Source organism: Arvicanthis niloticus, unplaced genomic scaffold, assembly GCF_011762505.2.
Source record: "Arvicanthis niloticus isolate mArvNil1 unplaced genomic scaffold, mArvNil1.pat.X pat_scaffold_346_arrow_ctg1, whole genome shotgun sequence".
NCBI classification, from domain to species: domain Eukaryota; kingdom Metazoa; phylum Chordata; class Mammalia; order Rodentia; family Muridae; genus Arvicanthis; species Arvicanthis niloticus.
Window position 1 is genome coordinate 29835 of NW_023046000.1, and position 12579 is coordinate 42413.

At 39.9% G+C, this 12579-nt stretch overlaps 1 protein-coding gene across 1 annotated transcript; it reads right to left on the reverse strand.

Annotated features, from left to right (window-relative positions):
* Nucleotides 1-219: 219 nt before the first annotated feature.
* Nucleotides 220-6108, reverse strand: LOC117701942 (olfactory receptor 1468-like). Its single transcript, XM_034493347.2, has 2 exons — nucleotides 5957-6108; nucleotides 220-1876 (listed from the first exon to the last, which is right to left on the reverse strand). Exon 2 carries the CDS (start codon nucleotides 1858-1860, stop codon nucleotides 916-918), a length of 945 nt encoding a protein of 314 aa, XP_034349238.1. The 5' UTR covers nucleotides 1861-1876; nucleotides 5957-6108; the 3' UTR covers nucleotides 220-915.
* Between the last annotated feature and the right edge of the window lie 6471 nt (nucleotides 6109-12579).

Sequence of the window (12579 nt, forward strand, 5' to 3'; positions counted from 1 at the left end):
AAATGAGTGTATATGAGAATTGGTGAAATACAAATTAAACTATACAACAAAAAAAAAAACAGAATCCAAATTTGAAATGTAAATCAATGAAAAACTTTCAACAATACACACATAAAAAGGCATAATTAATATAGATCACAAGAGGCAATGATGGGAGCACTTTCTTTGGAAGAGTATAGAATTTTTATTTATGAATGAAAGCACCATTTTAGGCTAAGAAACAGGAAACATGCAATACTAAAGTATCAATACAAAAGAATAGAGTGTGTTTTAAATCAGCTATAGTTTTTTAATTACTGAAAATTAACATTTTAACAGCCAGAAACAGAACTAGTTTTTACACAATTTCTCTATTTGTTGTTTGCCTGTGTATGTGCGTGCACCACACCAGATGCATGGATGTCAAAAAGCACCTAGTGGAAGTAGGTTCTCTCCCTCCACCATATAAGTTCCCTGCTGAATCATTTCAATGGCCCACAGCATGTATTAAAAGATTTTATGTATGCCTTCTCAAGGCATATATAAAACAGGTGCTTGTGCTCCGGGGGGGATAGGCAGGCCCAGGAGAAGGAACTGGGAGATATCAGTTTGGTTCCCTTCTGTCATGCTGTGTATCCAGAATATTTAAGAGAAAAATTTTAAAGTCCCCTTAAATACAAATAAAAATGAACACATTTTTTATAATATACAATCTGCTAAGTGCTCAGTTTACCTTGAATTAATAAATTGGAAAACTCTACAAGGAAATCATGAGAAGTCCTTCTTAACCAACTAGCCATTTCTACTTCTACTATTTTAATTTTGGGGCAATTATATAATACATCACTTTAACAAAAAAATTCCCTAGTGAAAAAAAATCATATTATAATAATATCCAGATATCAATTATCTGTTAAACAATTTCAATCATTATCATCATAGACAGAAGAAAACTTTTTTCTTACAAATAACTCTGCCCAGTGCTCCCTTCATATCTCTGTTCCTCAGGCTGTAGATGAAGGGGTTCAGCATGGGAGTCACCACTGTGTACATCATAGACATGACAGTCTCCTTCACAGTAGAGTTATTAGCTGATGGACATAAGTACAGACCAATGACGGTCCCATAGAACAGTGACACCACAGATAAATGGGAGCCACAGGTGGAGAAGGCTTTACGGATGCCTCGAGCAGATGGGACTTTGAGAATGGAGGAGACAATTCGTGCATAGGACACAATGATGAGCACAAATGGAATGACAAGGATGAGGCCTCCCATGACAAATATCACCAACTCATTAATATGTGTGTCAGAGCAGGACAGCTTCAGCAGAGCAGACATGTCACAGAAAAAGTGGGGGATCACACTGTCCTCACAGAATGATAATCTGGCCATGAGCAGGGTGTGCAGCATGGCATGGAAGGTGGTCAGCACCCAGGACAGCAGCACCAGACTCACACAGAGCTTGGGACTCATGATGCTCATGTAATGAAGGGGGAAGCAGATGGCCACATAGCGGTCATAGGCCATGGCCACAAGGAGGAAGCTCTCAAGGTCTCCAAAAAGCAAGAAAAAGTACATTTGTGTCAGGCAGCCTGCATAGGGAATGGATGGAACTTGGCTCTGCATGTTCTGCAGCAACTTGGGCATTGTGACAGAGGAAAAACTGAGGTCAGTGAAGGACAAGTTGCTGAGAAACAAGTACATGGGTGTGTGGAGATGGGGGTCCAGTATAATGAGTATGATGATGACGAGGTTTCCCAGGATGGTGATGAGGTACATGGCCAAGAACAGGGTGTAGAACAGGTGCTGGTGCTCTGGGTCGATGGGTAGGCCCAGGAGAAGGAACTGGGAGATATCAGTTTGGTTCCCTTCTGTCATGCTGTCTAATCAGAATCTTTAAGAAAAAAAATTTAAAGTCCCCTTAAATACAAATAAAAATAAACACATTTCTATGATATACAATCTTCTAAGTGTTCAGTTATTGACTGCACCCTCATCAACTGAAAGAAAGTTAAATTTTCTTTGTTTGTAGGTGGTTTTAACTCATAGCCTCTCTACTTAGCCTTGGCTGTCCTGGAGCTCCCTGTATAGACCAGGTAGGCCCGGGACTCTGATTCTTGAGTGCTGAGATTTAAGGCATCCACTACCACACCTGGTTTAAATTTCTTAAGTTTATCCCCATAACTAAATCTAAGCCACTTCTCAGTCATTGTCACTGGTACAATGACTGGTACAATGGTATTGGCTCTTATATCCTACCTTAAACAGTCACAGGTTAGGTGCTCACCTGGTAATGCAATGGCCATTTTTTCTCAATAATTGGAACTGAGGGTTGTTTTTTTAATAGTAGCTACTGTTTCCTAGGACTTCCTACTAAACATTCCTCTTATAATTCTAAGGCTATATCCCTACAAATGCTTGCCTATTTCTATGACATCCATTATCACCTAAAATGCTTAGCTACATCACTATTACCTGTAGTATTCTGCCACCAACTGCTTATTGCTTATTTTTCCATAGGTGTAACAAGGCCATCTTCAGCTCAGTGGGTCTCAAATACCTGTACAAGTCGCCCTGCCCTTTCACAAGTTTCTCATATCTCAGGGGAAGAAATCCAGGCTCACTTAAGAGGTGTTGGAATTTTTAATTCATCCATCCATTCCCATGACCATCAGCATGCAATCTAGCAAGTCCCATAGCATCTGTCAGTTCATTTCTCTCTAAATCATCCATACTAATTCTAATTGCCATTGTAGCTTCTAAGTGTATCCCTTCTGGATGTCTCAATGCCCTATTAGAATATTTCATCTCTTTTCTTTTCTGTCTGTAGGTCTTCTCAGACTCACTAGCCTGGAACCATGTAGCTTTTGACAATGTTTCAGAATTCCCAGTGTAACTTCAGACCCATAGAAAACATTAGGCTACCCAACACACTATAATTTATTCTAAATAAACAACCAGACAAGCTGGTATGTGTAGCTATGAGCATTTTGTTTCTTGAGTAATAATGTTCATGTGATTCATTAGTATTGAGATGAAAAGTACTACGTTAATAATTGATTTGGTTTACTCACTGATAAGTGGATATTAGCCCAAAAGCTTGAAATAGCCAAGATTCAACTCACAGATCACATGAAGCTCATGAAGAAGGAAGACCAAGTGTGGATGCCTCGTTCCTACTTAGAAGGAGTAACAAAATACTCAAGGGAGCAATTATGGAGACAAAGTGTGGGACAGAAACTGAAGGAGGGGCTGTCTGAAGACCATTACACCTAGGTATCGATCCCTTGTGCATTCACCAAAGGTAGATGCTGACGTGGATGTCAGGAAGTGCATGCTGACAAGAGCCTGATAGCTGTCTCCTTAGAGGTCTGCCAGAGTCTGACATATTCAGAGGCAGATGCTCACAGCTAACCACTGATCTGATTAAGGGTTTCCCAATGGAGAAGTTAGAGAGAAGACTGAAGGACCTGAAAGGGTTGGTGGTCCCATGAGGAGAGCAACAATACCAACCAACCAGAGCTCCCCATGGCCTAAACCACCAGCCTGGGAGCATGTAGGGAGGAACCCATGACTCCATTTGTATATGTAGGAAAGGATGGCCTGTCAGGCATAGGTGGGAGAGGAGATCCTTGGTCCCATGAAGGCTGAACACCGAGTGAGGGGGAATTCAAGGGTGGGGAGGTGGGAGTGGGGGGTAGGTGGGGGCACATCCTCATAGAAGCATGAGGAGGGGGGATGGCATAGGAGGTTCCTGAGTGGTGGGGGGAATGGGGTAAAATGATAAAATCTGAAATGTAAATATAATATCCAATACAAAAATAAAAATGGAAAAAAAAATAATTGATTTGGAAGAGTGCTAGCAGCTGGCTCTCTGGCGCTCCCCTCCTCCCTTCCTGCCTCCCTCCTTTGGTGGCCTCAGGTCGTGGCCTGGGAGTGAGTGGGGGGGGGGGGGCTTAAGCTGCCTGAGGCACGAAGCAGAGAAGGAGGACAACCAAGACCAATCTATATTGCTTTTCATAGTGCAGTAAGTCTGGAGCCAATCAAGTCCTTTGAAGCTCCTGCAACCATCAACTCTGCATCTCTTCATCCTGAAAAGCAATTTCTTGTAGTGGGTGGAGAAGACGTTAAACTGTATGACTATAATAGTGGAGAGAAATTAGAATCCTACAAAGGTCACTTTGGTCCCATTCACTGTATGAGATTCAGTCCTGATGGTGACCTCTATCCCAGTGGTTCTGAAGATGGGACATTGAGTTTGTGGCAAACTGGCTAGGAAAGAACTATGGCCTGTGGAAATGTGTGCTTCCTGAGGAAGACATCGGGGAACTGGCAAAGCCAGAGATTGGATTTCCAGAAACAGCAGACGAGGTGGAAGAAATTGCTTCAGAGAATTCAGATTCCATCTATTCGTCAACTCCTGAAGTTAAGGCCTGAGCATCAACCGTGTGCCACAGATACCATATAGTTCATGGACTAAACAAGCAGAGACAAGCATCAGCCTTCAGAGTCACTCTCTGCCTGTGGCAGAGGGCAGAAAATATTGGGGTTTATGAATTAGCTCAAGTGCACAACTACTCAGTGTTGCCTGTGAGTGAAAATAGCTGAGTGTCTGATGTGCAGGCAGGAGGATTCTGTTCACATAGTGCACAGCCTGCTGTTGGGAGTGAAAAGGCAACTTACAGTTTCCATTTTACACCTAAAGTTTTGTTATGGAGAAGAAAAATATATTGGCCTATTTTTCTGACTTTTCCCTTAAAAATATAATGCCTTTCTCTCTCTGTGTCTCTGTCTCTTCACTTAGTTCTCAAGAAGAAAAAAATACAGGATAAAGTAGCTGGTTTGATCTCTTTCATTGTACACTGACTGCTTCTGAACATCTAATAGTTTTTAGTTATCAAAATAAAATGCCTCTAAAACAAAAAATAATTGATTTGGGGAGAAAGAAATGAATATAGGTGATTTGGGGACTTCATTTCAGTTTGTTTCCATGTATCCATATGTCAGTTTCCTCAAAGCTAAAATGGAAAAGAAGGCTGTTAAGGCAGATAAGTTTCTTCTGTAAAGAAGCACAGCTGAGCCCAGTTGCTGAAATTTTCATCTTACCAATACTATTTAATCTTGCCATACTAATAGTTTTTACATTTAGACATGATCTTCCAGTGTTGCAGTTGGAAAAGCACCAATAAAATTTTATACACCTATCTTAGAATGGAGCTTCCCTGAGAAATGCACAGGATACACCTCTGATATTAAGGCTGTTATGAAGAATAACAAAGAACAAGGACAATACTTGCAGATGGTACCCCTGACCAACACCTGAGTCCCAGGAGTTCTGTTTTCCTCATTTTTCTCATATTGTACCTGTTCAGTTCTCAGTCTGAACTGCACATAAAAATAATAAAAGGCTTAGATTTAGTCAAAGGAACACCTGGTTATCCTAATAAATTCTGATTCTGATCAGTAAGTCTTGTGTGGGCTTAAAATTAAACATTCAAACTTTACACTTGGTGACACTAATTCTGCCAGTCTGTGGATCACACTTTGATAATCATACACTTTTTAAAACAAAGTATTTTTACACTGCTCCCCAATGATTGTGATTATAATCTCTTCAAGGGGATTATCTATGCCTTTTTAAGTTCCTTGAATAATCTAACATATAACAAGAACATCTGTATAAAATGCTTTCCTCAGAGGGATGCCCTTTTGTTGGCATGATACAATCTTGTGATAACACATTGCCTAGTAATAGTAATGAATGCTATACTAAAAATGTAACAGGTGACAATGTTTAACCAGAACATTTCTATAATGTCGGGAAAGCCTTGGGAGCAAGCACAGAGAGGGAAAGTATATCTGGAAAAAAAAAAAAAAAAAGTCTTGCAGAGTATCCTAAGACTTGGAAATTAAAGTCTTCAATTACAGTTAGGGAAACAAAGGCCCTAGTTCATTCACCTTCTTGCCAACTTACCCAGAATGTCTGTGAGACTCCGGAGCCTTGGTGCAAGATCCTGTTCCCATCTATTCAGTGTCGGTATAGGAAAAACAGCCTTTGTAGTTATCACCTGAGTCTCTTCCATCCCTGCTCACACTTTTCATTATGCTCATCCTGGGCCTAAGGGGTTCTGCATCCCAGAGGAGTCTAGATCCAGGAGGAACTCATTAAATAAGACAAACTAATTATTCAAGATCTCTCTAGGACAAATTCTCCTAGAGTCCTGTAGCAGTGACTAACTACTCACTGGTCATGTGGTATTGTACTTTGGGGGCCATGTCCAGGATAGTGAGCAACTCACTAAGATATGCTTACTCATTATCTGTCTAGGGCATCAAGAACAGTAGTCCCATATGGTGGATCCTATATTTGGAGAGAAGGCTTGAGAGGCCTAAAAATAGAGACTTTAATGTGAAGGCTCTAAAATATCTTAAGAGTATTAAAGCATAGGCTTTATCCTGTGAACAAAAAGCTATCAGTGATCTTTGAATAACACTAAAAAGGACACATATTTCAAAAATATTTCAAGGGTAGCAGAACCTTTCACTAGAACTAAGCTACTCATGAACATATTTCAAGTAAGAGAAACCCTCAGCTATAAGGACCCAAGCATATGAAGACACACAAGAAGAATGAGAATAAAAAAAAAACTGCCACCCCCTTCCGCCCCTCTTCCGGAACGGAGACCTGGACCAGACCTCTGCCCGGCCTGCTGGTGTGTGGACCCCGGATTCTGCCTAAGACACACTGGAAGGTCCACTCAACCCAGAGCCACAGAGGAACAACTGAACTCAGAGCTTCAGACAACATATCCTGAGATATTCTAGAGGAGACACTGCACCCAGAACAGCAGACACCTAGCTGGACCACTACATTGGAAGCACCATATCCTGAGGTATCCTAGAGGTACCACTGTAATCAGTGCAGCTGGAAAAGATCACAGAGACATCTGGATTCCTAGAAGATCAAACACAAGCGAGATAAATGGAAAGGCAGGCTTCATTCAGAGACAGCAAGTACAGGTAGCACTAGATTTAACCAGATAACAAAAGGCAAGCACAAGAATGTAAGCAACAGAAACCAAAGTTACATGGCATCATCAGAACCCAGTTCCCCCATCAGAGCAAGCCCTGAACACCCCATCACACCAGAAAAGCAGGATTCAGAATTAAAATCACTTCTCATGATAATGATAGAGGACTTTAAGAAAGAAAGAAATAACACTCTCAAAGAACTTAAGGAGAGCACTGGTAGACAGATAGAAACCCTTAAAGAGGAAACACAAAAATCCCTTAAGGAATTGCAAGAAAATGCAACAAAACAGGAGAAGGAATTAAACAAAACCATGCAGGATCTAAAAATGGAAGTAGAAACAATAAAGAAATCACAAAGGGAGAATACCCTGAGATAGAAAACCTAAAAAAACGATCAGGAGTCATAGACACAAGTATCACCAACAGAATACAAGAGATGGAAGAGAGAATCTCATGTGCAGAAGATACCATGGAAAACATTGACACAACTGTCAAAGAAAATGCAAAATACAAAAAGCTACTAACCCAAAATATACAAGAAATCCAAGACACAATGAGAAGGCCAAACCTAAGGATAATAGGTATAGATGAGGGGGAAGACTCCCAACTTAAAGGACCAGTAAATATCCTCAACAAAATTATAGAGGAAAACTTCCCTAACCTAAAGAAAGAGATGTCCATAAATATACAAGAAGCCTACAGAACTCCAAATAGTTTAGACCAGAAAAGAAATATTTCCCGCCACATAATAGTCAAAACATCAAATGTACAAAACAAAGAAAAAATACTAAAAGCAGTAAGGGAAAAAGGCAAGGTAACATATAAAGGCAGACCTATAAGAATTACACCAGACTTCTCACCAGAGACCATAAAAGCCAGAAGATCCTGGACCGATACCATACAGACCCTAAGAGAACACAAATGCCAGCCCAGACTACTATACCCAGCAAAACTGTCAACCATTATTGATGGAGAAACCAAAATATTCCATGACAAATCCAAATTTACACAGTATCTCAACACAAATCCAGCCCTTCAAAGGATAATGGACAGAAAACTCCAACGCAAGGAGGGAAACTACAACCTAGAAAAAGCAGGAAAGTAATCTTCCAAAAACCGTAAAAGAAGGTAGCTACACAAACATATTTCCACTGCCAGTAACAAAAATAACAGGAAACAACACCCACTTTTCCTTAATATCTCTTAATATCAATGGACTCAATTCTCCAATAAAAAGACATAGACTATCAGACTGGATACGTAAACAGGACCCAACATTTTGCTGCATTCAGGAAACGCACCTCTGTGGAAAACACAGACACTACCTCAGAGTAAAAGGATGGAAAACAATCTTCCAAGCAAATGGTCCCAAGAAACAAGATGGAGTAGCAATTCTAATATCAAATAAAATCAGTTTTCAAACAGAAGTAATCAAAAAAGATAAAGAAGGACACTTCATATTCATCAAAGGAAAAATGTACTAAGAGGAACTCGCAATTCTCAATATCTACCCCCCAAATGCAAGGGCACCCACATACATAAAAGAAACTGTATTAAAGCTTAAAGCATACATTGCATCCTACACAATAATAGTGGGAGATTTCAACACCCCATTCTCAGCTATGGACAGATCATGGAAACAGAAACTAAACTGAGACACAATGAAACTAACAGAAGTTATGAACCAATTGGGCTTAACTGACATCTATAGAACATTTCATCCTAAAACAAAAGAATATACCTTTTTCTCAGCACCTCATGGTACCTTCTCCAAAATAGACCATATAGTTGGTCACAAAACAGGCCTCAACAGATACAAAAAGATTGAAATAATCCCTAGTACCTTATCAGACCACCATGGACAAAGACTTGTCTTTGACATGGACAAAAACAACAGAAAGCCCACATACACTTGGAAACTGAACAATGCTCTACTCAATGATAACTTGGTCAAGGAAGAAATAAAGAAAGAAATTAAAGACTTTTTAGATTTAAATGAAAATGAGGACACATCATATCAAAACTTGTGGGACTCACTGAAAGCTGTACTAAAAGGAAAAATCATAGCTCTAAGTGCCCACAAAAAGAAATTGGAAAGAGCATACATTAACAACTTGACAGCAAACCTGAAAGCGTTAGAACAAAAAGAAGCTAATATACCCAAGAGGAGTAGACGGCAGGAAATAATCAAACTCAGGGCTGAAATCAACCAAGTTGAAACAAAAAGAACTATACAAAATATCAACAAAACCAGGAGCTGGTTCTTTGAGAAAATCAACAAGATAGACAAACCTTTAGCCAGACTAACCAAAGGGTGCAGAGACAGCATTCAAACTAATAAAATCAGAACTGAAAAGGGAGACATAACAACAGAAAGAGAGGAAATTTAAAAAATCATCAGATCCTACTACAAAGGCCTATACTCAACAAAATTGGAAAATCTGGAGGAAATGGACAATTTTCTAGACAGATACCAGGTACCAAAGTTAAACGAGGAGCAGATAAACCATCTAAACAGTCGCATAACTCCTAAAGAAATAGACACAGTCATTAAAAATCTTCCCACCAAAAAATGTCCGGGGCCAGATGGTTTCAATACAGAATTCTTTCAGACATTCAAGGACGACTTAATACCGATCCTCTTCAAGCTATTCCATAGAATAGAAACAGAAGGAACACTACCCAATTCATTCTATGAAGCTACCATTATGCTCATACCTAAACCACAGAAAGACCCAACAAAGAAAGAGAACTACAGACCAATCAATCTCTCTTATGAATATTGATGCAAAAACACTCAATAAAATTCTCACAAACCGAATCCAACAACACATCAAAACAATTATCCATCAAGATCAAGTAGGCTTTATCCCAGGAATGCAGGAATGGTTCAATATTCAGAAATCCATCAATGTAATCCACTACATAAATAAACTCAAAGAAAAAAAACCACATGGTCATCTCACTAGACGCTGGGAAAGCATTTGACAAAATTCAACATCCCTTCATGTTAAAAGTCTTGGAAAGATCAGGAATTCAAGGCCCATACCTAAACATAGTAAAAGCAATATACAGCAAGCCAGTAGCCAACATCAAACAAAATGGAGAGAAACTTGAAGCAATCCCACTAAGATCAGGGACTAGGCAAGGCTGCCCACTCTCACCTTACCTATTCAATATAGTACTGGAAGTCCTAGCTAGAGCAATTAGACAACAAAAGGAAGTCAAGGGGATACAGATAGGAAAGGAAGAAGTCAAAATTTCACTATTTGCAGATGATATGATAGTATACTTAAGTGACCCTAAAACTTCCACCAGAAAACTCCTAAACCTGATAAACAACTTTAGCAACATGGCTGGATATAAAATCAACTCAAACAAATCGGTAGGTAGCCTTCCTCTATTCAAAGGATAAACAGGCTGAGAAAGAAATTAGGGAAATGACACCCTTCACAATAGCCACAAATAAAATAAATTATCTTGGAGTGAATCTAACCAAGCAAGTGAAAGATCTGTATGACAAGAACTTCAAGTCTCTGAAGAAAGAAATTGAAGAAGATCTCAGAAGATGGAAAGATATCCCATGCTCCTGGATTGGCAGGATTAACTTAGTAAAAATGGCTATCCTGCCAAAAGCAATCTACAGATTCAATGCAATACCCATCAAAATTCCAAATCAATTCTTCATAGAGATAGAAAGAGCAATTTACAAATTCATCTGGAATAACAAAAAACCTAGGATAGCGAGAACTATTCTCAACAATAAAAGAACTTCTGGGGGAATCACCATTCCGGACCTCAAACTGTACTACAGAGCAGTAGTGATAAAAACTGGTATTGGTATTGGTACAGAGACAGACAGGATGATCAATGGAATAGAATTGAAGACCCAGAAATGAACCTGCACACCTATGGTCACTTGAACTTTGACAAGGGAGCTAAATCCATCCAGTGGAAAAAGGACAGCATTTTCAACAAGTGGTGCTGGCTCAACTGGAGGTCAACATGTAGAAGGATTCAAATTAATCCATTCTTATCCTCTTGTACAAAGCTCAACTCCAAGTGGATAAAGGACCTTCACATAAAGCCAGATACACTGAAACTAACAGAAGAGAAGTTGGGGAAGACCCTCGAATACCTAGGCACAGGGGAAAAGTTCCTGAACCAAACACCAATGGCTTATGCTCTAAGATCAAGAATCAACAAATGGGACCTCATCAAACTGCAAAGCTTCTGTAAGGCAAAGGACACTGTCAACAAGACAAAACGGCAACCAACAGATTGGGAAAAGATCATTACCAATCCTACATCTGATAGAGGGCTAATATCAAATATATACGAAGAACTCAAGAAATTAGACTCCAAACAACAAAATAACTCCATTAAAAAACGGGGTACAGGGCTAAACAAAGAATTCTCAACTGAGGAAACACAAATGGCTGAGAAGCACCTTAAGAAATGCTCAACATCCTTAGTCATCAGGGAAATGCAAATCAAAACAACACTGAGATACCACCTGACACCAGTCAGAATGGCTAAGATCAAAAACTCAGGTGATAGTAGATGCTGGCGAGGATGTGAAAAAAGAGGAACACTCCTGCATTGTTGGTGGGGTTGCAAGATGGTGCAACCACTCTGGAAGTCAGTCTGGCGGTTCCTCAGAAAATTGGACATAGCACTATCTGAGGACCCAGCTATACCACTCCTGGGCATACACCCAGAAAATGCCCCAACATATAACAAAGACATATGCTCCACTATGTTCATAGCAGCCTTATTTATAATAGCCAGAAGCTGGAAAGAACCCATATGCCCTTCAACAGAGGAATGGATACAAAAATTGTGGTACATTTACACAATGGAATATTACTCAGCTATTAAAAATAATGAATTTGAGAAATTCTTAGGTAAATGGATGGAACTAGAAAATATCATCCTGAGTGAGGTAACCCAATCACAAAAGAACACACATGGTATTTACTCACTGATAAGCAGAGATTAGCCCAAAAATTTGAAACAACAAAGATTCAACTACCAGATGACTTGAAGCTCATGAAGAAGAAAGAACAAGTGAGGATGCCTAGGTCTTTCTTAGAAGGAGTAACTAAATACCCAAGGGAGCAAATATGGAGACAAAGTTTCCATATGGGACAGAATCTGAAGGAGAGGTTGTATGGAGACCATTCCACCTGGGTATTCATTCCATGTGCAGTCACCAAAAATAGACGCTGATATGGATGTCAGGAAGGGAAAGCTGACAGCAGCCTGATAAGGCTGTCTCCTTAGAGGTCCCCCAGAGTCTGACATACCCAGAGACAGATACTGGAAGCTATCCATTAATCTGATCAAAGGTTCCCAATGGAGGAGTTAAGAGAGTAAACTGAAGGAGCCTTAAGTGTTGGTGGCCCCCATGAGGAGAGCAACAATACCAACCAGCCAGAGCTCCCCAGGGTCTAAACCACCAGCCTAGGAGCACATATGGAGAGACACATGACTCCAGCTGTATATGTAGGGGAGGATGGCCGTGTTGGGCATAGGTAGGAGACAAGGTCATTGGTACCTTGA

Excerpts from the sequence above, each read along its gene's own strand:
- LOC117701942 (XM_034493347.2), bottom strand. The coding sequence starts at position 1,860 with ATGACAGAAGGGAACCAAACTGATATCTCCCAGTTCCTTCTCCTGGGC.